The 26,996-nt window shown below is 38.0% G+C and overlaps 1 protein-coding gene across 6 annotated transcripts in view; it reads left to right on the top strand.

Annotated features, from left to right (window-relative positions):
• Positions 1 to 26,226, top strand: part of LOC121300446 (DNA-binding protein RFX2-like) — a 38,290-nt gene extending 12,064 nt beyond the window's left edge. For 3 of the 6 annotated variants that reach the window (XM_041229015.1, XM_041229017.1, XM_041229018.1), the window contains exons 2-18: positions 10,734 to 10,846; positions 11,219 to 11,308; positions 12,157 to 12,236; positions 13,028 to 13,295; positions 15,093 to 15,167; positions 16,122 to 16,303; positions 16,988 to 17,107; positions 17,459 to 17,580; positions 18,751 to 18,869; positions 20,866 to 20,978; positions 21,763 to 21,914; positions 22,620 to 22,717; positions 22,950 to 23,099; positions 23,701 to 23,909; positions 24,283 to 24,436; positions 24,700 to 24,742; positions 24,975 to 26,226. In XM_041229015.1, the coding sequence (XP_041084949.1) occupies positions 10,742 to 10,846; positions 11,219 to 11,308; positions 12,157 to 12,236; positions 13,028 to 13,295; positions 15,093 to 15,167; positions 16,122 to 16,303; positions 16,988 to 17,107; positions 17,459 to 17,580; positions 18,751 to 18,869; positions 20,866 to 20,978; positions 21,763 to 21,914; positions 22,620 to 22,717; positions 22,950 to 23,099; positions 23,701 to 23,909; positions 24,283 to 24,436; positions 24,700 to 24,742; positions 24,975 to 25,099 (2,205 nt within the window). In that variant the 5' untranslated portion in view covers positions 10,734 to 10,741 and the 3' untranslated portion in view covers positions 25,100 to 26,226. Of the gene's footprint in view, positions 1 to 10,733; positions 10,847 to 11,218; positions 11,309 to 12,156; positions 12,237 to 13,027; positions 13,296 to 15,092; positions 15,168 to 16,121; positions 16,304 to 16,987; positions 17,108 to 17,458; positions 17,581 to 18,750; positions 18,870 to 20,865; positions 20,979 to 21,762; positions 21,915 to 22,619; positions 22,718 to 22,949; positions 23,100 to 23,700; positions 23,910 to 24,282; positions 24,437 to 24,699; positions 24,743 to 24,833 lie in introns of all 6 variants that reach the window. The other 3 variants (XM_041229019.1, XM_041229021.1, XM_041229020.1) reach the window with 3 other exon arrangements.
• The last annotated feature ends 770 nt before the right edge of the window (positions 26,227 to 26,996 follow it).

Here is a 26,996-nt window from a genome sequence, read left to right as displayed (position 1 = left end):
TTTACGCAGGAGTTTCTAACCAAGCAGCGCAACAAACCAATACTACATCTACATGGAAACTAGGAAATACATAACTTTGCAAATGTGCCATCTTCCCATGGTAAACTGCAGTTAGGAAGCAGTGCCAATAGAGAAGTAATACAATATTGTATATACATATATACAATATATATGTTATTTCAGAAAGTCGTTAAATGATCCTTTTGAGGTACCTCTGAATATATGGTTGGAATTGATTGATTGATCATTGGTCTATACCCAGAGAGAGGAATTTTTAAATGAGTGAAAAACATTTACAGTACTGTGAAGCTGGTAACCCAAGTCCTCTAACACACCCCTAATTTACTCTAGTGCTCTTGAGATCTGATCTCCGAGTTTTGTGGACAGCTGCTATTATGCTCCTACAGTATAACACGGCCCCACTCTAAATCCACCAACAACCGAAAATAATCCCACCAAACAAACCGCTAGCCCCTGGTTGGTTTGTGTACCTCTAAACTTCTGACATCTACATTCCTTAAATGTGTAACTTTGGGGAATGTAAAACTGTGGACTGTCGAGTCTGCTTTATAATTTGAGTACGCACAAGAATGCTGTCAAGACAGTATTGATACAGTTGAACATTATTGTGTGCCACTGCGGATTGGAGCTTTTGTGATTTTTAACATATTATAAAAAATCATGTCTCATTGGAATATTCTGTTGTGTGCTGGGACCTGAATACAGTACAAGCTATAGACATAACAATATTCTGGAAGTTATAAATTTTGCAATAGTCTAGGAACGTAATCGTCCAGGATGTGGACTTATATAAATGCTTCTTTTCTGAAGGCCATTTTTAAGTAAAACTGGTTTTCATTTTCACTGGGAGTGTCTTTCTCGCACTTTTGCATAGTTTTTCCATCTGTTGGTTGAACTTGCAAAGCAAATTTTAAAAGATATGGAAATATGCCACTTTTTCTTTAAGAAACCTGCGTTTCTGAGCCCACCTGATTTGTTCTGAGTAATCTGAAACGTACTGTAATGCTTGCCAAATATTGCATATTTTTAGCTTTCCTTTATTAATATATTTTTTCTTAGTGTTAAGGAAAGTCTTTCATATTTGTACACTTTTTTTGTTAATTGTCAAAAGTTAAAGTATTTTGTAACTATTAAAGTTTACTAATATACTATTATAGTGTTCTTATGTTTGACTGGAAAAAGCTGTATTGTATGTAAATGTGGCCTGGTATGTTATTTAGTTTATACGGCAGTCTTGCTTGTATCTGGTTTTAGGGATGAAAATGATCACAGTAGGTTAAGTGACTTGCTTACTGACATTCAGAGCCATGCAGTAATGGCTCATGGCTCTCGGTCCTCAACCCTGTACACACTGGGCTAAGGCTATACAGGCACGATTCATCATGCCAGTTGTTAAACTTACTATGGTTAGTATAATCTGTTGTCATGGCTACCTATTTACTGTATCTCCAATTTGATTTATTTAATTATTTTAACCAGTTTCAGCACTAGAAGTCATTTTTTTTATGAAATGCACAGTCATAGTGTTCAATAAAGGCATACTGCTACTACAGAGCAGATCTGTAAAGCTAAGGTTAATTATGAAAGGCAGTGTGACAGGATTTGTCTTTTGAATATACAAGACCCTAGTGGCTCCCTAACAGAGCTGTGAGCTGTGTAGAACATAACAACAGGGACTGTTACTGGAAACAGGAGAGACTTATTTGCTATATCAAGAGGCACAGTGGGGGGGGAAGACGACTAGCACAACTGAACTTTTGAGTATTGCTGTGGCATTTTCAGTTGGTAGAATTCCATTCTGTTTAATGGTTCTCTGTAGTCCTTGTCAAGTGTAGCTTGTATCTTGGTTTATATTGCCCCTCCCTGTTTTGTTAATGTGAAATGGTCAGCTTGCATATATGTATGGATATGAAACCTAGGCAATACTATTGGCTAGTATGCAATATATTTTTCCAGCAGATGTGTGTGTGTGTGTGTGTGTGTGTGTGTGTGTGTGTGTGTGTGTGTGTGTGTGTGTGTGTGTGTGTGTGTGTGTGTGTGTGTGTGTAATAAATATATATATATGATTTCTATTACATGAGAGTAGATGTTGAACTTCATGCTGATTTGAACTCTGCTCTCGCCAAGATAAGCACCAACTAAGACGTAGCTTTGCAGTAAACTAATGTGATCCATCTGCATCTCCATCCATTTGCGTTGTTTTCCATTTGATGATGTAGATATCCTTATGCCTGGTGATTATTGCCAAAGTGTAATGCTGGCTCCAGGGGTCAGCTCATTTTGCCTCCCCAGCGCATCAGCACACACAACGGCTGCGATGCTGGCTCCGGGGATCAACAGGGATAAACTGCAGTGTACAAAATTGAAGACATATGAAAGGAAAGGTTTTTTTTAAAAATGTACACAAAAAGTTTAAAAGATTAAAAAATCTTATTTTCAGGACGTTTCAGGCAAAAGCCCTTCAGCTGTGTTTCTTGTGTGTATATATATATATATATATATATATATATATATATATATATATATATATATATATATATATATATATATATATATATATATATGCATGCATGCATGCATGCATGCACACTGATAGATAGAAATCAAATAATATTATGGGGATGGCAATGGTGTCTTCTCGTGTTGCAGTTCTAGTTTAAAATGTTATTAGAACTCATGACCCCCAAAATGGCATGCTTTTTGAATATCAATTATCTTGGTTGTATTTGCTGTGGAGAAAGTATGTTTACTTAAAAGGAGTCATACATGATAAGTGTTTTTTACGGAATAACTGTTTAATCTTTTCTCTCTGTGGTAAAGAAATAATGTTGCCCCTTTTCACCGGGTTTTCTGAAACTACTAGTTTACATATTTATTGTTGTAGTTTCTGGTTAATGTGAGATAGAGGGATCAGTTGGGGGATGGCATTGTTTGGTTTGGGAAGTATTCTGTTGGTTGCTTAGCAACGGGCTCCTGGAAACGGGAGTGGACTGCGTCGTCCCTGGCAACCGTTGTTGCTCAGCAAACAATGTGGGCCAGTGCAAACAAGAGCCAAGACTTGGGGCTCCTGTTTTTAATTGAACATCTGTATGTGTTTTTTTCTCTGATTAAATGTTGTTTAAGGTAGATTTGTCAGTGAAGGATGTGCTTAAATCCGGTCCAAGTGTTCATATGGACTGGCAGGTATTGGTTTATAGTGTAATGCTAAGTGCCTAAGACTGAAGCTTTTTAATTGCAAGCCTCTGCCATTGATAATGCAGTCGCAACTATTTAATCCCTACATTTAAACCATTGAACTACATTTCCTCATTTTAATGTGTTAGTTTTTCAGGAACAACACTGTGTTTGCTATAGCAGGCAAATTGTTTCAGCAGTGTGTAAAGTGTACTTTAACTTTTATGGTTACAGTCTGTTGTAATTGAACTGCTATGTGATTGTCAGAAAATAGCTTTCTGTGTCTATCTGATTGCAGCTGGTGGACAATAGATCTGGATTCTAACTTTTAGTAAGACGCACTGTCTAGCTCAGGGGTATTCAACTTATTTTATTTTTTATGTCTCAAGTACTCTTTCCAATTTTCACTTGACTATTTGGTACTACAGCTGCAATAAAAGGCAGAATACTCTGATGAACATATTTCTTTTTCCCCCTGTTTTATTTAATATATAATTTGTTACAACAATTTCGGACAGACAAACTGCTGGTTTAGGACAGAATACCAGACAGTAGGCTTAATTCTTAAAACTTAATTACAATTGGATGCACAGAATTAAGGTAGTATTTGGAAATCTCTTTTGGAAACACTTTTAGTCACTTTCTATTCAGGAGACTTATTATAAATAATACAAAATAGTCTGCACTGTAAATGTTTATTGCGTTACCTTTTGCTTCCCATCTCAGTATAACTGTATGCTATTAGAAATGTTTACAATATCAAAAATATTTAACTTCATAATAACCTTGGTAAACTTTTTTTTTATTAAACCCAACATAAAAAATTATTCAAAGGGATTCAGTATAACTTTGCCACTTTGCACTTTCTGTACTCTTATTTGCTTCCTTTTTTTTTTTTTTTTTTTTTTTTTGCAACTAAGAAATGTGTCCATTTCAAGCAGCTGTGATTGCTGTTACTAAAAATGCAGCCGTGCCTAATAAAAAAAAAAAAAAAAAATCGTCAAAGAATGAGTATTAGTATTATGATTATTATTTGTTTACTAGATCATTTATACTTCTAAAAATGCCTGAAATATTGTGCTTCACTGATTAGTATTCAATTATACGACAAGTTGAAAACAGCAAAGTTAATGAGCCGCACATAGCGCTCTCCATAGGCAGAATCACCAGACCCCTGCTTCACCCCCAATATCAGAGTGGAAATCCACTCAATTGAAATCATGCATGCGTACAGGTGGAAAGTACAGATGTGATAGATTCTGTGAATTTTTTGTTTTTTTGTTTTGTTTTTTGTTTTTCCCCCTCCCATCTGCGGTTCACTTTGAGCAGCTAAACACATTTTTTTTGTTTTGTTTTGTAATATTTATGCACAATGGTTTAGAGAATTTATAAACCTGTTAAAATAAATTCAAGATTATTATTTTCTTTTACTTTCATTTTTATTGGTATATTTCTGAGTCGTCCTGCGTACCCCCTGTGACCCTTCGAAGTAACCCCAGGGGTACGCATACCCCCGGTTGAAAACCCCTGGTCTAGCTTATAAACTGAAAATATTTAACAGTAGAATCCTTTTTTTTTTCCTTCTCCTTTTTGACTTTGTGCGAACTACAACTTGCACTAATGCGCAGGAAATCCCACAGGTAGGACCATGCACTAAAACCTTAGTTGAAAACAAACCAATTTGAGTAGCACCTTGTGGTAAAATTCCATTATTTTTATGACTCGGAACAGAAACATGGGTTTGTTACGCTAATACTGTAATTCTTTATCAATTATTTTGAAAAAGGAAGGAACGCAATTATGAAAGGGAAATCTTGGGCGTGTTTGTTTGTGGGAATGTGCTTGTATTCAGGATACAAATGTAGCCAGGTCTGAAATGATTATCCCTGTTCCTTCAGCTAAACCTTACACACACTTGTTGCTTTTAGACTAAAAGTGAGAAAAGCACATTGCACTAAGCACAAAATCAGAACCTTATGGATTGAAGACAAAGGAGTTATTTTGCTTGGAATAATCTTTTAACCCAATGTTGCAAGTAGCAGCTGTAACTTTTATAGTTTTGTTACATTATTAATTTATGGTAGTCTGGCCAGTTGTTTATTGAAATGTGCTTTCTTTGTGGCTGCTGAATTTGGTTGTTATTTTTTCAGTTGATGCCATAGTATTAACAGTTTGCCTGCAGCCAGAATGCACCATGTTGGGATATTATTAGAAGGGGCATATGATCTCTAGATTCTCCCCCTCCCTTTTATTTGATTTTACTTTTTTTTTTTTTTAAATACTCCCACACTGTCTTGCACAAAGTCCTTCACCACCTACTTTGCAGCCCTGATTAGCGTTGCATTCCTGCACTTTATTTCAAAACCCTTTCACCACCACCAGTGAGTGTTCTCCCTGTTGGGCTGTGGCTGTTACAAAGTCATACATACACACCTTCTTGGTCATTGTTGCCTATTCATTATGCAACAGTGTTTCAACCCTAATCTGTCTGGCTGTTGACATGACTAATTCATAGATTTGAAAGTTTCTTATGGATGCATGGCCGCATTCAACAAGTAAAACAAGTATCCTGTCTCCTCCTTAAGTTTGTTTGTCTAAGTTATTCAAAATCTTTAGATCTGTTTGTTTTTAAATCTGTATTTGTAGAGTTTTGTGTAACTTTGTATCACCAATTTTAGCTATTAGCTTCTGAATGAGTACCTTGTTATCTCAATACTCTTAATTCGCATTTCCTTTTAATCAAATGATCTGTACTGTTGAACGATTGAGTCAATTTGATTTATAAAGGAAGTGTTACACTTAGACATTTATATTTGAAAACTTACAATTTGTAATAAGAAAGTGCATGTACAGTGCTGAGAAAGTTTATGAACCCCTTTAGGATTTTCACATATTTCAAACCTAAAATGTTATTAGATCTTAATCTAAGTCCTAATAATAGATACAGATAACCTGATTTAACAAATGACACAAAACACTTTTTCAACATTTATTTATCCACAAATGATTCAACATTCAATATACATGTGTGAAAAATATGTGAACCTTTTAGCAGCAATGACTTCAACTAAGCGTTTCCTGTAACTGATGGGCAGTCTCTCACATTGGCTTTGAGGAATTTTGGCCCATTCCTCCTTACAGAGGGCTTCCTTGCATGGACAGCTTGCTTCAGGTCCTGCCACAACATTTTGATGGGGTTTAGGTCCGGACTGTGACTAGGCCATTCTAAAATGCAGACTTTCTTTTTCTGCAGCCATTCTTTTATAGATCTGCTTGTGTGTTTACGATGTAAACTGCCCAGGTCCTGAGGCAGAAAAGCAGCCCCAAACCGTCACACTCCCACCACCATGCTTGACGGTTGGGATGAGGTTTTTCTGTTTGAATGCAGTGTTTGGTTTTTGCCAAACCTAATGTTTCTCATTGAGGCCAAAAGGTTCTACCTTTGACTTGTCTGTCCAGAGAACATTGTTCCAGAAGTCTTGTGGATCATCTATGTGCTCTTTGGTGAACTTCAGACGGGCAGCAATGTTCTTTTTAGAGAGCAGTGGTTTCCTCCTGGCTATCCTTCTATGAACACCATTCTTGTTCAGTCATTTTGTGATAGTTGAGTCATGAACACTCACATTTACATCCCTAAAGTAGACAAATCTAAATCTAAAACTAAATTGCCAAAATGGTGTAACAGATCAATTTAAAAAAAATCAGCGAAAAAAGCCACTTTACAGAGCGTTTAAAAGAGACCAAAAATAAAGTAAACAGAAAGAGAACACAGAACTGCAAATGCAAGTCAAAAAGGAAGTCAGAAAGGCCAAGAGAGAAACAGAAATGAACATTGCTAAGGGGGCTAAAACCAATCCCAAAATGTTTTTTTCCAATATTACAACAGCAAGAGAACATTCAAAGAGGAGGTTAAATGTCTAAGGGATACAAATGGCAAAATCATAGACAAAGAAAAAAAAAATAGCAAATATATTAAATGATTACTTTTCACAAGTTGTTACAAAGGAGAATATGGACAACATGCCCCACATGTCAACCAGTTTCTATCCAGTTTTAAATAACTTTAGCATAACCGAGGCAGAAGTGTTAAAGGGACTAGGAGCTCTTAAAATAAACAAATCCCCTGGGCCGGATGAGATCCTCCCAGTAGAACTCAAAGAAATGAAAGAAGTTATTTACAAACCGCTAACCAAGATCATGCAACAGTCTCGGTAATACCGATCCACAAAAAGGGAAACAAAACTGAACCAGGTAACTACAGACCAATAAGCCTGACTTCTATTATATGCAAACTTATGGAAAGTATAATAAGATCCCAAATGGAAAATTACCTATACGTTAACAGTATCCTGGGAGACAGTCAACATGGTTTTAGGAAAGGGAGATCGTGTCTAACTAACCTATTTGATTTTTTTTTTTGAAGATGCAACATCGATAATGGATACATGCAAAGCATATGACATGGTTTATTTAGGTTTCCAGAAAGCTTTTGACAAAGTCCAGCATAAAAGATTAATTCTCAAACTGAATGAAGTTGGGATTCAAGGAAACGAATGTACGTGGATTAGGGAGTGGTTAACATGTAGAAAACAGAAAGTACTGATTAGAGGACAAACCTCAGAATGGAGTGAAGTAACCAGTGGAGTACCACAGGGATCAGTATTAGGTCCTGTGCTATTCCTAATCTACATTAATGATTTAGATTCTGGTATAGTAAGCAAACTTGTTAAATTTGCAGACGACACAAAAATAGGAGGAGTGGCAAACACTGTTGCATCAGCAAAGGTCATTCAAAATGATCTAGACAAGATTCAGAACTGGGCAGGTGGCAAATGACATTTAATAGAGAAAAGTAAGTATAAGGTACGGCACGCAGGAAATAAAAATGTGCATTATAAATATCATATGGGAGATACTGAAATTGAAGAAGGAATCTATGAAAAAGATGTAGGAGTTTTTGTTGACTCAGAAATGTCTTCATCTAGACAATGTGGGGATGCTACCCAGCGGCCTAATTCAAGCATTCAGAATTCTAAAAGGTATTGACAATGTCGACCCAAGGTATTTTTTCGAGCTGAAAAAAGAAGCAAGGACCAGGGGTCACAAATGGAGATTAGACAAAGGGGCATTCAGAACAGAAAATAGGAGGCACTTTTTTACACAGAGAATCATGAAGGTCTAGAACCAACTCCCCATTAATGTTGTTGAAACTGACACCCTGGGATCATTCAAGAAGCTGCTTGATGGATTGTGAGATCAATAAGCTACTAACAACCAAATGAGCAAGATGGGCCGAATGGCCTCCTCTTGTTTGTAAACTTTCTTATGTTCTTGTTAAACAAGGCGAGAGTGGCCTGCAGATCCTTGGATGTTACTCTGGGGGTCTTCTTCCTTGATAGAGTGACGGTGGTCTTGAACTTTATCTGTCTGACAGTGGATTGGTGGAGCCCCAAATCCTTAGAAATGGTTTTGTAACCCTTTCTAGACTGATGAGCACCAATAACTGTTTTTCTGAGGTCCTCAGAGATTTATTTTGATTGTTGCATGGTGTGTTTCCAAACACCTGTATGATGATGACCAAACTTGCAAAGTTTCTGATCTTTTTATGTAGGGTGGGGCCTCCCAAACTTGTCTCTGAAGATCTACCTAATTATATAAACACCTGATTCTAATTATCCCCTTAATTGAACTGATAAAACCAGGGTTTCTTAAGATTCAGGGAATGTGAAAAAGTAATTACTCATTTTCTGTCTAATTCATACATCATTTTGTTTCAAAAGACATGGAGTTGGTTAATATAGACCCTATTGGATATTTAAGAAAAGACTCGGTAAAGGTTTTGATTCAAGAAGTCTATCATGGTAAAACTATGGAATTTCCATAATTATCATTGGGGTTCACAAACTTTTTCTCGGCACTATGTCAATTGATCATTTGAATTCTGCAGTATTGCCTTTTAATATGATTAAGGTGTTGATTTAAAATGTTTTTTTTTTTAATATTTTGTTTAGTGCAAAATGTAACATTTATTTATCACTACATGACTGGGTGATTGTTACTGTGTTTTTTAAAATCTCCACTAATAAACATTATAACAATCACCTGAGGGTTGTTTGTGGCTTTTCTGATCCACTGATTGTATATGCTTTTAATCTATGACCAAAGCCATGGTTCCCCCTTTTTTTGATATCCCTTATAGTAATTTGCTTTTTAGCTTTTAAATATAAAACTCCTAGGGATGAATGTGGGGGGTGGTCACCATGGTTTCCTCTCCATAGCAACCACCAAACATTTACAAAGCATTCAGGAATTTCGTCATATCAGCTGGATTATTGGAAGCCCTAGAGAATGGTTTTCATCTAAAACAAATATTAAAATTGGAAAACTGAGGTACAGAACCCATGCGGCTGTTTGAATTGCTAATAAAAAAAATCTATTGAAAAGTTTGCTTTGGAAGTTGGAATAGTTATGTCTGTCCTGTCCTATCACCAAAATAATGTATTAAACACAGTCCAAATTCTTCAATTTTGTATTGCATTGTGGATACTTTTATTTTATTTGCTTTTGGCACAGATAAGATTTAGTTAATTTGTGCCTTTATAAACTCCTATATCAATTTTATTTTTATTTATTACATTTTATTTGATAAATGAAGACCAAGATCCTAGCCCTTAAGAGGCAGAATATTTGTGTCTGTACAATATAGATTTTGATTGCTGTGCTCAAATGTATAGTTTATGGGCCAGCATAATGCATTTATACAAATCATGTTATCCCTGTAAAATCTGTTAACACAGATAGACATTTTTAGTACTGACTGCAAGCAGTACTGTTTGGCACAGATTGAAGGGCTTTCTGAACAGACCCTTTTAACAGCTGTTTATTTACTTCTATATTGTCTCCCTTTCTGTGTTTGACTTTGATAGATTAAATAGAAGCCGTATTAGTCCAGAGATGATAGACAAAGAGAAGGAGATGTGATACCTTTTATTGGACTGACTAAACAATAATTAATCACAAGCTTTCAAGACCTCAAAGGTCTCTTCAGGTGAAAGTAGGAAAGAGAGATTGATTACATTCAAAGGTGGCATCAGAACTTCAACACAAATAACCCATTTTGAATCCCTACAATTCTAATGCAAGGAAAAAAAACTATGTTGGGAGGGGGGGCTGCATAATAAAGTCAACATAAATAAACACATTATAAGAGTGAAATGTGAAAATGTTTACTTTGAGTGGGTTTGAGAAGGAATGTATGAGGAAAACATTGCATAGTTAGAAGTTTAAGACGACTTATTGTAGGTGTGTGACATCATCTTTTAAGGTTTAACAATGAAGTGTTTTTGTTTTGTTTTTTTAAACCAAATTGGTGAGTGCCATTTCCACCATAAAGATCTTTAAATGCTATCTTTAACGATACATAAGGCTGTATTTTGTTATTTGTGTGTAGTTTGAGAGTTGCTACTGAGGCAGCAATTCCTGTTTTGTGTTGGATTCTCCCATATTTGGTCCTAAACTTATCTTCTGATTCCTTTCAGAGTCGAGCATGCAGAATTCAGAGGGAGGAGCTGATTCGCCGGCCACGGTTGCTCTGCGGACTTCAACCTCGGCACAAGCCCCTGTAGTGCAGCCAGTCCCAGCATCCCAACAGGTACCCCACATTCAAGCTCTGTAGGGGCATTACACACGACAGCACTGTGCCTTTGCATGGCCACCCTCTACTTTAGCATGCAAAAAAACTCCCAAAAACAACTCCTCAAGTTGCCTCTCTAAAACAGACCTCCCAAAACGCTATGCCTATTGTATTATAAAAAGCTCTTGGCAATAAGCATGAAACATTAACCCTTTGAGGACCAGACCTTTTTTGGTCTGAATTCCAAATTCTAAGGCAAAGCTTTGTCGAGTAACGTGTTTATCCGTGTTATAAAACACATACGGAATTACTCTCCAGCTTCAGTGCAACCTGGTGTTTTGACACGGCAGAGCTGTTTAATCATCAGCACTGCACCTGTTTTCTTCACAGAGGGTCCTGGTGCAGGCAACAGGCTCAGCCCAGAAGGGAGGACAGGTTCAGCAGCTTTCTGTACCCAGAGTGCAACAGGTCCCACAACAGGTGAGGCTGAAGCACCGTGTCGCTCAATTCAGTAACTGTCCCACAGACCCAGCCTTCGTTTTCCCCCTATCCCTGTATATGGGAACCCTGCCCGTGGCTCTGTTGGAGTCAATCCCAGTTTAAATATGTTTGACTGTGGTGACACACCTTTCAGTCCCTCTCTTTGGTGCTACTGCGGCTTATCCATTCATGAACCAGTTCATGCCAACTTTCTTAATAAACAAGTGACTCAACAACAGCAACATGCTACTTTTCTATGAGGCTTATTGCTACAGAGACTCCTATTTAACCCTTCTTCTCCTGGGTTCTCCATTGGTGTAGTATAATTTATGTCCAGGATGTAACTCCATATTTGTAGTTCTGATTGCATCTTTTATAGAAGCTGAAATGATGAACAAACTGAGCTATTGAAGTAAAGATCACGTGTGCTATGGAAGATAAACCAACTACACTGCAAAGTTTATTAAATATTAACAAAAATTTAATATTTTAAAATCACCTGGTTTCATAGACCCTGAGTTGCAGTGTTCTGCGTCTACCAAATGGAAACCACACAATACAAGTTTCATACCAACATGCAAACATTTTCATGGCTAACATATATGTACCAGTTTACTATTTGTAGTACATTGATGTTAATACGTTCCGGTAGAATGAGATTTTAATTGCCGGCAGGCTTAACTGTCTTCCAGGCGCCGTGGACTTGTATGAAATCCCTTAGAGGGGAAAAAAAAAAACATAATTGGAACTAAGCTGGTTGGCTGTACACCTGTTGTCTCCCATGGGCTTGCTAATTGTTCACATGTTAACCAGTTTTGTTCCTTTTTTTTTTTTCTTTTAATAATTAGATACAGCAAGTTCAGCATGTGTACCCATCCCAAGTCCAGTATGTAGAAGGTGGAGAGGCAGTGTACACCAATGGAACCATGTAAGCACCAACATGTCATCTCTTACTTGTGATCCAGTATTGCATGATTATTCCCTTGACTTTGCAAGAACACTTGCTGTTCTCTACATACTACTTCAGAATCCTTTTTTTAAAACCAGATTACTTCCGGTTCCCATCTGAATTTCAAAGTATATAAAGCGGAATCTTAAACATTTTGAAAGCTTCCAGTATTTGGATACGACAGTCGACACTTTAAATTATAGCAAATTGTGTCCTTGTTGGAATTTGCTTACTTTTAAATATGATACATACATTTTAAGAGACTTGTTTGCATCATTTGAGAGCTAGGCTTTCGTGTCCCTGCTAGCAAAGTGAAGCTAGTGAAGAAAACAGGTCCACCATTTGAATGATTTAAGGAGGTAGCATTTAACACAACACACACACACACACTCAGATTTAGCAGTAATCTTGGACAACCCAATTTTGTAGGTCATATAATCCAAAAATATTTATTATCAGGGTTTGTGAAACCAACTGCATAAAAGACTATGCTGTTTTTGTTTTTGTCGCAGGTATGTTGATGTTTAGATATGTGTCTAAACAATCCCCATTTTGTCTGACAAAGCCCCTATATGCTGTGACAGCTGTAGAAGTTAAGCTGTCTTCAACTGAGTTTAATTAAATTGTGCTCCATTTGACATTTAACTTCTTATATTGATGAATAATTAGGGAAATATAAACCATTTGTTTAGACGGCCCAGTTCCCTGTAAGGATAATCATCTGTTTATCTCATAGGCATTAGTTTTTCTCCCTCTTTCTTTCAATGTAGTCGCACAGCCTATGCTTACAACCCAGAGGCCCAGCTGTACGGGCAGGGCAGTGGTGGCCCCTACTTCGACTCACAGGCAGGGAGCACCCAGGTGACCACGGTGGTGTCTTCTGCCAGTGGGGTCCCACCGCACGGCATGGTGGGCATTGCCATGGACGTGGGAGGAAGCCAGATCATCTCCAGTACTGGGACCTACCTCATCCACGGAGGAGGCATGGACGGGAACCGACACCACACTTCCCACTCCTCCCGTTCCTCATCCGCAATGGTACGATCCAGGGATTCATTGAACATTAACCAGTCCAGGTTTAACACAGTGCGTTCTACCTTAAGCATCTTGATAAGCTGTCTCCAGAAAAAGGAAACATACAGCATGTGTTTCAATACCTGAAATACCAGTTACCTCAGAACACTCAAACCAAGTTTTGAATGTTTGCTTTACGGTTGAATGGCTTGTTAACTCTTCCTCTCTTCAGTACTCCTTATCACACTAGAAACACTTTCCTTCCATGGTGAATTATGGGAAAAGGACATTGGTTCCCCCCAATAAAGGGTTATTGCTACAGCATGTGTGTGCTGCATTCTGTTGCCGCTATCTAGAAGTGTGTGTGTGGTTACCCCAAGCAATAACCTATCAAGAGTCTACTTGGATGACTCTGGTTCTTGGGTATCCATTTCCTGTCCCTGCTTTATCCTGCAGGAAAGGTTTAAGTCTAGAGTTAATGGATTTTAGCAAAGGTAACTTTACATCTAAAACAACAAGTAAAGGTTCAATGTTTGCAGTTGCATTGAGCACATAAAAAAACAACACCAAGTGTATTTCATTTAGCAATGTTTTGAGTAGGGGACAATTTCAATACAGAGTATTGCATGATAATATAATGTATACACAATGAATATAGGTGTTGGTAAACACTTCAGATGTGCAATTGAACTGTCTTTTTTGTAATTTCTCGATTCATACAAATTTCATGAGTGCACCAGATGATGGCAGTGTGAGCCAGACCATTACTGTTTTATTGTTTTGTTTTTTTTAAATAAATAATTTAGCACTGCCTTGTTTTAATCAGTTTTCATAGTTGGATTAAGCACAGCAACTTGAGCATCTTGTAAAACAAAGCACTACTCATGGTTTATTCCTGGTTTGGCTAAACTCCCTTTGGATTTGAATGCTTGGAGGTCTGCCACAGCAGTTGCCCTCTACTTGTTGTGCAGGGCTTTGTGGTTGGACTGCAGGACCAAGGCATAGAGGCTTTTAACTCCACCTCGGCCAGTGCGTGCCACTACTTTACAGCATTGCAAAACAACTTAAATTTTTTTAAAATGTTTTAATTTTTTAGCTTAAACTCCATCGGCAAAAGCTCAATTATAAAACTATTCTATGGGCACATCAAGTTCCCATCTGAGAAATAAATCGTGAGCTTAGAACATTAATTATAATTTGTTAGGGTTACCCCTATATTAAACCAGCTTACAAAAAGCACAAACTGCAATTAAAGTACAGAAAAGTGATCTGTGTTAGGGCGTGTGTACAAGGATGATGGTATTTACATCTGCTGCTGTTAAGATTACCCTTTGATTTCTCATTGCATTGGATAACTGTTCAGGAAGACTGTGAATCAAAGGGTTATAATAGACCCCTCCCCCCGTATCAATTTGAGAAGTTATACTTTATATATAGGGAAGTAAGCAAAAGTTTTCTTAAGGTAAAAAATGCTAATCGAATAAGTGTTTTTCCTCTCTTGAGGTGCATGTTTTTAGAATCAAACTGGAAGCTGCAGTCTTGCCTCAATGACAGCACAGTAACCTGTGTCCCCTTCTGTGCATAAATTAATTGTAGCAAACAAGGCAGGCGTTCAGTGAGCAGCTTAACCCTATAAGTACCCTCATTTGCATGCTTTTGTCTAGTGATCATTCATTCTCCCACAACATTGTAGAAGGGGGAAAAAAAATCTGGCTTCTGCTAACATTCTTATTTCCTTTCTGTTTTTTTTTTTGTTGTTTTATTTCGCTCTTCCTCCTCTGTCTCTCTCTCTCTTATATTTTGGCATGCTTTTTTCTTTAGCTTGAAATGGCGATTGAAAACCTCCAAAAGTCTGAAGGGATTGCATCTCACAAAAGCAGCCTGCTCAACAGCCATGTAAGTTAACCAGGAACTTTATAAATGCACTGCTTTTGTCTACTTCTGCAGTTATGGTTTGGCCAAATTTTACCCCTTTTTTTAATCTCTCAAAGACTTCAGTGAGAAAGAAATTGCCCATTAGATTGTGTTATAATGGCTGATTTGAAACCAGACCTCATGGTTTACTGTACAGCTGCTTTACCAGTAGGGCTACTGTTCACCAACTTGCTTTAACTGCTGCCTTCTTTCTTCTCTCCTGAATGCAGTTTGGCATGCTTTAATATGTAGCGTGTGTTTGGACTGATCCACTAATAATCTAGATGAGCTTTGTTTAGAAGGGCTTTTTCAATTGGGGAGACTTGCCATACATACATACATATTGTATCAGCAGTATGCTTTCTGTAGCTACATATGCATATGATACTTTTTTTTTCTTCATATCAAATTCAAACCCATATTGTATCTTGTTCTCTCTGTCCTACTCTCTTTACAGTAGTTCTATATTGCTTGCTTTTACTCTGATTTCTTCTGGACATCTTCTGAGATCTGATTATTATATTTAATCGTCTTGTTTCACAGACCCAGAGTCTTACTACATTAACTAGCGATGAATGGTTATTGGGGTCTGTGAAACCAGCCATATGTGATATTTTATATTCCTGGACAACTAGGGGGAAAAAAACACAAAAAACAAACAAAAAAACCTGCTGCTGCAGATCAGTCTGCCAATCTGTTAAAAGGTACATATAACACTAAGGTTTAAATTTCTCCAGAGATGTGCAAGTGTCAAGTAGAAATTATATCCTTCAGGTTAACTCCATCAGGACAATGAATAGGATCCTGTAGTTTTCTCTTAGTCTTTGTTGTCAGGGTTGTGCTCCATTGCCCAACATTTTATCCCCAGAGCCTATCTCTGCTTGGCCTGTAATTTGCCACACTGCTGACTGATCTCCCCCTCCCTCTTCCTCACAGCTGCAATGGCTGCTAGACAACTACGAGACTGCAGAGGGGGTCAGCCTCCCCAGGAGCTCCCTCTACAACCACTACCTTCGTCACTGCCAGGAGCAGAAACTGGATCCCGTCAACGCAGCCTCCTTTGGGAAACTCATTCGCTCCGTCTTCATGGGGCTGAGAACCAGACGGCTGGGCACAAGGTATATCAGCATTATAATTTTATACCCCACAGCCAGCTGTATTACAAAGTGTTAGTTTACACTAAATGTCACATTTGCATTTTGTGTTTTCTCTGTTATCACCCCAACTTAAACAGCTTGCACTTTGCTGTTCACCAGCCCAGTGTTAATAATAGAGAAAAATGGTCAAGTACGGATCACTCAGGCTATTGAACTTCTATATAGGTTTTTATTTTGGCATTCACCCCATTTTTTTTTTAAACTCCCATGTTATGAATGAGTTATGGCATCTTAAGTGACACATGATCTATAAAGTCTATAAAGCAGACTGAATGTCTTATCTTTCATATGACAGATGGTGCCCCTATCTCCACAGACAACCCAGCCTCTTTGTAATTGAGCTGCCTCAGTTCTGTTGCAAGCAAGACCAATTATTGTAATTATTTAAGAAATACTTCAAAATAAAAAAAAAATGAAATTCAGCCAAGCCAACCCCACCCCTAACTTTTCAGAAAAGGGATCCCTTTGCTTGCAGTTTTATATAGACTAAGACATTGTTTAGTTCACCTGGTGTCCACAGGTAGTTTTCAGTTTCATTTTTATTTTAGTTGGCAAATGCCAGGCTTCCTCTGAAACTTAACCTGATGTCATCACTTGATGTCATCATTTTTGTATTTTTTGTATTGTATTTTTCTTTTCTCCCAGAGGGAACTCAAAGTATCACTACTATGGGATCCGTCTGAAACCAGACTCTCCCCTGAACCGCTTGCAGGAAGATTCCCAGTACATGGCAATGAGACAGCAGCCTGTCCACCAAAAACAAAGGTAAGGGACTGAAAAAAAGGTGAAATGATCCACTGTTTTGAGTTTCTCTTAATGTTTTATAAAAGACTACTATATAGTTGGTTATTGACCTTCAAGGTTTTTCTGATGCATAGAGTAGAATTGTGTGTGTGTTAAGACATTTTGTCCAATTTCTGTCATCTTTTAACCTGTAAATGTATTATTAATCTGGTAACATTAACCCTTAAGAGGCTGGCATCACAGTTCCTTCTAGAATTTGAATCTGCTGCCTTTGCTAGAGATTGCAGCTTTTGTCAGCTATCCTTCTCTGTTTGTGACTGTCATCCCAGGTTTAGGACCTTTCTCACTGGTCTGTGCTGTGCCTTTCTCCAGGTTTAAGCCACTGCAAAAGGTGGATGGCATGGGGGATAATTTAGCCGGTGCTGCCCAGAATTCAGCAGCAACCCCAGAACAATCTGTGGCTGCTCAAAGTCAGCATCACCAACAGTTTATTGGTAAGGGATGGTAATAAATAGTCAGTAGATATGTAAGAGGGGTGCTTATGTGCATTCAGCATTAGACTGATATGTCAATGTTGTGCTTATGTTCCATATGGAATTGTAGTGTTACTTAAGATGTATAGTTTCCCACTCCAACAAATATTTAAGAGCTACAGAGACAGCTGTAGTCGTTTTTTTTTTTTTTTTTTTTTTTAAAGGTTAAAGACATTGGTGGATACCAAGGTTAGTGTATTTTCAGAAGTCAATAATACTGTTTGGGCTGTTGGTTATTGCTCTATAATGAGCTCAACAGATATCACAATTTAATAGACAATTAAGTAAGAAAAAAGGGTAATTTTAGGAAAAAAAAAATCTGTGGGATTGTCTGTCAACAGGCAGAGATGGCTCTAAAATGTGCAAATGAGAAGTGACTCATCTAATGAGTACTGTTAAGAGGGTGAGCAGCATTGGTGTGGTGGCTGGTATATGGTGGCATAAATGTTTGTAAGAAAAACAACTTGTGTCTGGCTTAGAGCTCTCCCTGATTAGACCAGGTTAATTAGCACTGCATAGTTTTTCGCCATCTTTAAAATTGGATCAGTTTTAAACCAGACATAAAACTTTAATTGCTTAGTTTCCTTAAATGATGCCACGTAGTATTTTATTTGTATATGTTTTACTTAATGTTGTTTGACACAGTATCCTCTCTGAGGTCCCATCACTTTTGCACAGAGGCACCTCACCTCCCTTCCCGCACATAGATGCAAATAAAAAAATCTAAATCATGAGTTTAGAATGTGGAAACCCCTTGACAAAGGGCTGCGTTTTTTTTGCAGGACTAGTAGTAACTTGATAATCTGCTCTAATAATCTAAACTGTGATGCCTCTCCAACACTCCAAACACTATTCAGTGTATTATATTAATTCCCCTTGTGTAAAAATAACCACAACAGTCCACTCTGTTTTCTGATAATTTATTTCACAACCCTTCATTCAAAATCATCGGTTTCTTTGTAAAACTACTTATGGCATACCATTGTTATTTATATAATTGTTGATTCTGGACAGACAATCTTTCAACCATTTGAAATGGTTAAGAGCTTATTTATTAAATGAGTGCGTTGTATGCAAAAATGTTGTTTGAATGTGAAGCCTGACTGGAACTTTTTCTTTTCTTCGTGTTAGACGTGTCCCATGTTTTGCCTGAATTCCCGGCCCCTGAGATTGGAACCTCTCCAGTGCCTGAGGGTATCAGCATGAATGATGTCAAGAAGCTGCAGATCCTCTACAGGGAGCACTGTGAGGTAAGACACACAGCAATGCCTGCTCAACATGGTGTTTGCACTAAATGAAACCCATCTCCTATACTGGGGTTGTCCCTTTTGGATGAAACATAAAAACAAGGTCCTGTTGAAAGTGACTCTGCAGCAGCAGTTGTGATGCATAGTTCACCCCCTAGTCTCTTTAAGTCGCTTTGGGTAAAAGTGTTTGCTAAATGACTAATTAATAATAATAATAATAATAATAATAACTCCCTGAAAATATTTGTTCAGTCATTAAAAATTACGTCTGTGTTTCAGCAGACCACGGTATGTACCGTAATAAGTATCTGTGCAGGGTAAAAACAGTTTAACCTTCTGCTTTCTACAATCCCAATTCCTTGCATTTTCTGTTTTCAGTGCTTTGGTGGTGCTTGCCCTCATTATCAGGTCCTGTTATAGCACCCTCCTTTTGTTACAAGACCTTTTTATCTGAATGCTTAAGTACAGGAGATCCCTATTAACCTTCTAGGTATTAAGACCTCAGTTGTCATGGGGCAGAAGAAGGTCTTGATGGTATTCCATTGAAGCACATAACCAGAACAATGTTCTGCAACAGCAAGCTCATTATGTTTTATTACATTGATGGTGGTTTTTTATTTTACTTATTTATTTTTTAAATGCAATACAGGAATACACATTTATTTAAACCTGGTACCATGGAATCATCAGTCCATTAGATTGTTTTCTGTATATTAACTTATTTTATTCCCTATACGCTATACCTCTGGAATAGTCTGTACTGCATTTAAACTGTTGACACTAATACAAGCTGGTTCAGTAGCTGTAGGGGGCTTTAGGAGAGATTCATATCCCTGGTGAAAGGGTGGTGCCTGCACATATGCACTGTTAGCAATGTGAGAATTGATCTTTCAGCTCTGATAAAACTTGGCATGGGGCATCTTTGTGTAGCACTAACTATCCATACCAGTTAAAATACCTAGCTGTCTTTGGAATCATATTATGATGAAACTGTACTTGAGTGTTTGTTATACATCTACAGCAGAATTTAATCTCATCATTACAAGGGATCTACTTTGCCCAATGTACTGCCACCTAAGTGGTGTTTTTGTGCTTGTATGTTGCATGCTTTGCTGTGCTGTGCTTTCCTGGACAGAGGTGAATGTCAGCGGTTAAGGGGTTCACTGAGTTGCTGGAGGATTTGTTAGGGAGTGTTGAATGTTTGAGCGGTTTTAGTTTGTTGTGGAGTGCTATTGGTAACTGTAAACATGGTTACCATAGCGATGGTGCTGGGGAAAGATGTCATGTGACAAGAAGGGAAAACAAATCCAGCAAGCTAAAATTATAGTAACATGATAGGAAGAATGGAGTATTATAAAGATACCAGTTATACGTTACAGGGTCAGTATGCAAGGATTGAGTTTTCTGTTCTTTGTTCATTTTGCTTTACAACTTGTTACCTGTGGAACAGAGTGATAATGGAAAAACACTCGGATACACCCAAATCAAAATTTGGATTGATTAATTCAAGGTTTCTGTTTTTTTAAACACACATGGATGCCAAACTTTGTAGAATTGACTGAATGTGAAATTAATGCAGTGTGCTGAAAACAATTTCAGCATACTGAAAATAATGCAAAGGGGATCTTTTGAATTAAAACTTAAATATATATTCTACTTTTTAAATGATCCCAGTGTGGTCCAGTGGTTAAAGTCCAGGCTTGTAACCAGAAGGTCACCGGTTCAAATCCTACCTCTGACGTTGTGTGTGACCCCGAGCAAGTCACCCGTGGATGAGATGTTAAATCAATGTCCTATTGTAAGTGACTCTGCATATAATGCACAGTTCACAGCCTACCCTCTGTAAAGTGCTTTGTGATGGTGGTCCACTATGAAAGGAGCTATATAAAAATAGATATTATTACAATTACTGTAAAAAGAGCGGCACGTTATATTTGTCTACATATAGAAAGGTCTAACTGGCAGTAACAGTGTTCTGGGCAAATTGCTTTTCCCTTAGGCAACCCTGGATGTAGTGATGAACCTGCAGTTCCATTTCATTGAGAAGCTATGGCAGACATTCTGGTATTCAACAGCGCCATCTAGTGACGGAGCCACTACAGTCTCTCCCAGGTGAGTCAGTTTCTACCTATTCAGTAAGTCTTTATTCTATTAACTACATAAAAAAAAAAAATACAAAAAGAAACAAAAATATTGATATTGTTTAGTGAATGTGTAATATAATTAGTCAAATCTATTAACCTGTACTCTTACTGAGTTCATATTTACAGAGATAATATTTCAATAGAAAGGGCTTTTCTCAGGTGTATATTTACTCAGATGGTATTTAAATCTATTGATTGTTCCTCCCACATGTATTTTTTCTAATTCTAACTTTCATGGGTCACTTACTGTACCATGTCAGTCAAAATCACCTGGTATTTTATAACATGCATCTCCTATTTCCTGTCAAACTGCTTGACCACGTTGTCATTGACCCCAGAATAACTCGCTGGCAGTTGGGCATGAGAATATTGGTAGTATTTATGTATTTTGCTGATTCAAGCTACAAGCGTCTTTAAGAGTTTAAGAGTCCCTGCATTTGGCAAGCCGGCACCTAGTAAAATTCTTTAGCATACCAAAGGGCTTGCAGTATATCATGTGTTCATCAGTGTCAATGGGGTCTGTTGAATACATTTTTTTACACTGCCACCATTTTAAAGCAATGCTTTACATTTTAAAGACATATATACGAAAGTGACTTGCTCGCCCTGTTTGACACTCATTTACTTAACACAAAGGAAGGACCCTGTTTTAATGATCTTAAGTTGTAGTATTTTGATCTGTAGTTAGTGGCTCTCACTGCGAAATCTTGTGTGATTTTCTAAAGTGTCTCCTGCCTGGTTTTGTTCCCCAGCGAGGAGGAATCTGAAAGCATCATTCCCAGGGAGAAGCTGATTGCTCTGTGTAAATACGAGCCTGTCAGGGTGTGGATGAGGAGCTGTGATCACATCCTCTACCAGGCACTGGTGGAGATCCTCATCCCTGATGTACTCAGACCGGTACCGAGTAAGTGTTAATGTGGGGTTAAATGGATGTCAACACAGTTAAGGAAAGATTATGTATGTTTATGCAAAGTGGGTGGGTCTAAAGTGCTTCATTATGGATGCTGTGCGAAGTGGCACTCTGTACATGCTGAACACTGTGGCTGCCACTGTTAGAAGTTGGTCATGTGGAAGCTTCTTATATCAGACATGAATAACACTATGTAACACAATTTTTGTTCCTGGGTAGTAAGTGTTATTTCCTAATTGCTTATGCCTCAAAAGTATAGAAAATGGCTATTATTCCCCACAAACTTTGCTTTTGTGACCAGGACAGTGATATTTCAAAATATCACTATTTCCAATGGGAAAACGGGCAAATGTGTGTCTTTTCGTTCACATAAAGTCAGAAAAAAAACAACATATGAATCCAAATTAACATGTATTTATACTAAATACAAAAATGACTACAAAAGATTTAGAAGTGAGTAGTTTTTCGAGATTTACGATTATACTGTATAAATACATGTTAATTTGGATTCATATGTTGTTTTTTTTCTGACTTTATGTGAACGAAAAGACACACATTTGCCCTCCTGCTAATTTTACTTGTCTGCATAGCAAAGGTTATAATTGGTATCTTAGTGGACAAAGGGTTATTTTTACTATCTTCAAACCATAGTCCTCTTTTGGTTTTGACCTTTATATTTATTTATTTATTTATTTTAAGGTACCCTTACTCAAGCCATTCGTAACTTTGCGAAGAGTTTGGAAGGATGGCTGACCACGGCTATGAATGATTTTCCACAGGAGATTGTTCGCACCAAGGTAACTGATTTGGAGGTCTAAACCGCAAACTCTGTAGATAGTCATTTGTCATAACACTTGGCAACTTACAAAATAATAAGATACTTTGCTTTAACCCATGTTGCAAGCTAAAGCTTGCCATCATGTATCTGTATAGCTCAACATTATAGATTTAGGCCTTGCAAATGGTTCTGGGAATACAGAAGTTGAGTATGAAAAGGCTAGAAAGGCCAATGCTCTGCCTTGTTTGCAGGCAGCAGTGGTGAGTGCCTTTGCCCAGACCCTAAGACGTTACACCTCTCTGAACCACCTGGCTCAGGCTGCCAGGGCAGTGCTGCAGAACACTTCTCAGATCAACCAGATGCTGAGCGACCTCAATCGGGTGGACTTTGCCAACGTGCAGGTATGTAGACAGGTATTATTTCCATGCAAATGTAACATTTATTTTTAACCTTTTGGTCATTTTTATAGTGCATTGCACTGAATGGAACTTTTTGTCTTAAGTATTCCTGGGCTGTCAATCAAACACCACCTTACTGATTTCATTGTTACCAAAGCAAAGGTCACCTGTCACTGTTATCAGCCTGTTTGGATGATAGCTGTGCTAACCTTTACAGTAGAGCAAGATTTTAAATTAAAAATAAAGTGGTATAAACAGGGTGGCTGATACCTGGTTATTATGTATATTAGTCTATTAACCAGGTGAAATTGTTCAAACTGTGATCATGAAGTATAGCTCTTCCTTAGTCCTGTTTTTTCTTTCTTTCTTTCTTTCTTTCTTTATTTATTTAATTAAAATCACAACCAACAATTTGAGACATGGCAAATAGCACTGCTTTCAAGCTAGAACTCAAAGAATACCTGCTGGTTTTATAGACAGATTTATAATCATGGATCACTTTACTTTATTTAACATTAGGCAGTGGTGCTAACAGGTGACTGTGAATCCAGCTGAACATGGTCATGTGTTTAATGGCGGTGCTTTTCCTCCTTGTGCTGTGCAGGAGCAGGCATCCTGGGTGTGTCAGTGTGAGGAGGGGATGGTCCAGCGGCTGGAGCAGGATTTCAAGGTGACCCTGCAGCAGCAGAGCTCTCTGGACCAGTGGGCAGCCTGGCTGGACAATGTTGTCAACCAGGTCCTGAAGCCACATGAGGGAAGTCCCAGTTTCCCCAAGGCAGCCCGCCAGTTCCTGCTCAAGTGGTCCTTTTACAGGTACAGTACACTCCAGATAGTACGGCTGTGGATGTTGCTGTTGCTGCAGCTAGACTTTTAAAAAGCTAGGACTGTGTAAACTCACATTTCTTTATGTAACACCTAGTGATACTTACTGCAGTAGTGGTGATATTATTTTCTACTTGAATCCATGCAATGTAAGTGTTTAACAAGAGTCAATTTATTAATGAACTTCATTCATACCATACAAAGTAGCCCCTCAGGATTATCACGTGACAAGATCTTACTGTGAGTTTAGTGTATGCACTCTACAGTTTAAAGATCTATGTCTAATTTGGGGATGCAGATGCCCTGGGCAGTCGTGATGCACACCAGCAGTGTAAGATGCTGACACCAGTATGCTATGTTTCAGCTCGATGGTGATCCGTGACCTGACCCTGCGCAGTGCCGCCAGCTTCGGCTCCTTCCACCTGATCAGGCTGCTCTACGACGAGTACATGTTCTACCTGGTGGAGCACCGCGTGGCCCAGGCCACTGGGGAGACACCCATCGCAGTGATGGGAGAGGTGAGTTCACTGCACACAGCACGCTGCACGATCACTCAAGCAGCACAGGCATAGCGAGATCAGCTGATATGGAGTTTAATAAAAGGATCCATTTTTAGTTCAATTTAATGCACTTCTAGCACCTTTTCTCTCTTTGAAATAGTAAACTGATAAGATGGATTCTCTGTATTGTTGAGAGCATCTTGTTTGAAGTTATATTTTTGTTGTAATATATTGAAATTGCTATGCTAATATTAACTAATTTTTTTTTTTTTGGATTGCAGTTCAGTGATCTCAACTCCATGATGCCTTTGCTTATGGATAAAGGTAACACACAATTTATTACTGTTGTATTGTTACTATAACATAATGTTATACATGTTGCCTTAACTGTCTGTAATATGATTTTATTAAATAGTAAGAATACCACAAAGGATCCACTTGGACTGTCAAGTTGTTGCTTTGGTACCTAGGCCACTGGCATAGTACTGGAATGAATGAAAGATCACAGCCTATCCATTTGTGTCCTGTTCCAATGTTGATGCACTCCTGTTTGCAGACCAGTCCCATTTCTCAGATGATATGAGTGATGTTGGAAGTGAGGCGGACAGTTCCAGAGGACTGAGTGAGCCCCCAGTCAAACGGGAGCGCATTGAACTGAACCACTCTCTGCAGGAGATCTGATGAGGATCTGAAACCAAGTAGCTCCCCACTTTAGTACTGTCATGTTCCTGCTAGCTGTTAAGCAAACTGTTTGCTTTCCTAGTGCATATGGGCTGTGGGGAGGTGATTGCAACAAGCTTGTTCTGATTAAGCACTGACTGCGAGTGGGGATACTGCAGCTTTAAATAAGGCAGCCAAAAACTTTTTTTTTCTTTTTTTAAAATGTGGGGACAAAACAATCCATATGTTATGATTTTTTTTTTTTCATTTGCCTTTTGTGTACATCCCCTCAAACTAATTTTATATTACATTACACACACTCACACACACGCAGTTCTCTGGAATGCTATCGGTGCCCCCCTCCCCCCCCCTCAAAGCAGGTTGTATAGAAAATGAAAAAGATGGTTCCCACGTTTTAAACCCCAGAACATATGAACGTTTATATTAAACAGTTTTTTGTTATTTTACTTTGGGGATTTCGTTACCTTTTCATTGTTTTTGTTACTGTGAATAGATGAGTGACATGGATGTTGTACAGTACATTAGTTTAGTTCCACATTTCCGCTGGAGTAATGTTTAAATAGGTGTGCCATAGTTAATGCAGTGCCTTAGACGAAACGCAACCTGTACAGATTTGTTGGTTTTTCTTTCTTTAACCCTGTCTTGAACTGTGCCTATTTATATCTACAGCTGTCTGCATTCCTCTTTCATGCTTTTTATAATGTCAAATCAAATGCCTCACAATACGAACCCAAACCAAAATCAAAAAAATCTGCCTCGAAGTTTTCTAAAGGAGCATAGAATGTAAAGGTCTCGGCTGCCACATAAAAGGCTGGTGACTGCCTCTGGGACGTGGTGTCAGTTGTCAGAGGAATACTGACTTATCTAGTCTTGTTTGTGATGCTGCAGTATGTAATGTTCCACAGTCTTTCTCTACTCCAGTAACCTGCTCCTAGGCTTGGTGATGGGTTCTTATATTCTTATACTGTACTGTGTAGCACAGTGTTGTAGCTGCTGCGCTTCTTCTCCCTGCACTCTTAAGCTGCTCAAACCCCTTGCCTTCCATACTATACATTGTGTGCTTTAACTAAGCCACTCGCACACGTTATATTCTTTCTTCTGTTTTTTTTTGTTTGTTTATTGAAACATTTTCTGTGTAAATGTGGCTTGTGCATTTTTTCAGTGCTATGTGGTTGAGGGTAATTTTGTATGTAAAGCATTTCACTGGAGAGTAACCCAGGGGATGAGGAGAACAGATCCAGCAGTCAAATCCTCACCCTTTCTAGGGGGTCAGAAGTAGAAGAATTTCACCTTTCTGTGCCTCAGGCCCATCTAACTTTGGACAAGCTGAAATGGTAGTTCCCTGTTAGACTAACCTTAGATAGTGATTTAAAAGTAACTATTTTTTATAATAATGGATTGGATCTTGTTATTTTAAGTGGAACTGGCCTATTAAAAAAAAATTGCTATATATCTGCAGCCACTGTTCTAGATTTATTGTTAAATAAGTAGTATTTTATAAACTTTTCGTACTGTAGGAGAGAGACACATTTTCTGACTTCTGAATCAAACTACAAAAAATAAAGTATGTATGGTAGTTGCAGAAACAACTGTTATTGTAGGATTTAGAAATGTAGTAAGGCATTCTGTGGCCTTTCAAACCACTTTTGAAAGTTTCAGCTTTCTGAAAAAAAAAAAAATCGTATATAAATATATATATATATATATTTATTTAAATGTTACTTTACCTCTCCTTTAGTCTATTAATCTTACTTTGCCCCAGAGTGGAGGCAGCAGGTTCTGATTTCACCACATCACTGCATAAGGCTGCAATGGAACAAGACACTCCAAATCCCAAAGCCATGTGATTTACACAATACACAAAATGAGTCATGGGAGAATCTTAAAGCCCCATGTT

This window comes from Polyodon spathula, chromosome 26, assembly GCF_017654505.1.
Source record: "Polyodon spathula isolate WHYD16114869_AA chromosome 26, ASM1765450v1, whole genome shotgun sequence".
NCBI classification, from domain to species: Eukaryota; Metazoa; Chordata; class Actinopteri; order Acipenseriformes; family Polyodontidae; genus Polyodon; species Polyodon spathula.
This window is presented reverse-complemented; position numbering and strand designations above follow the sequence as displayed.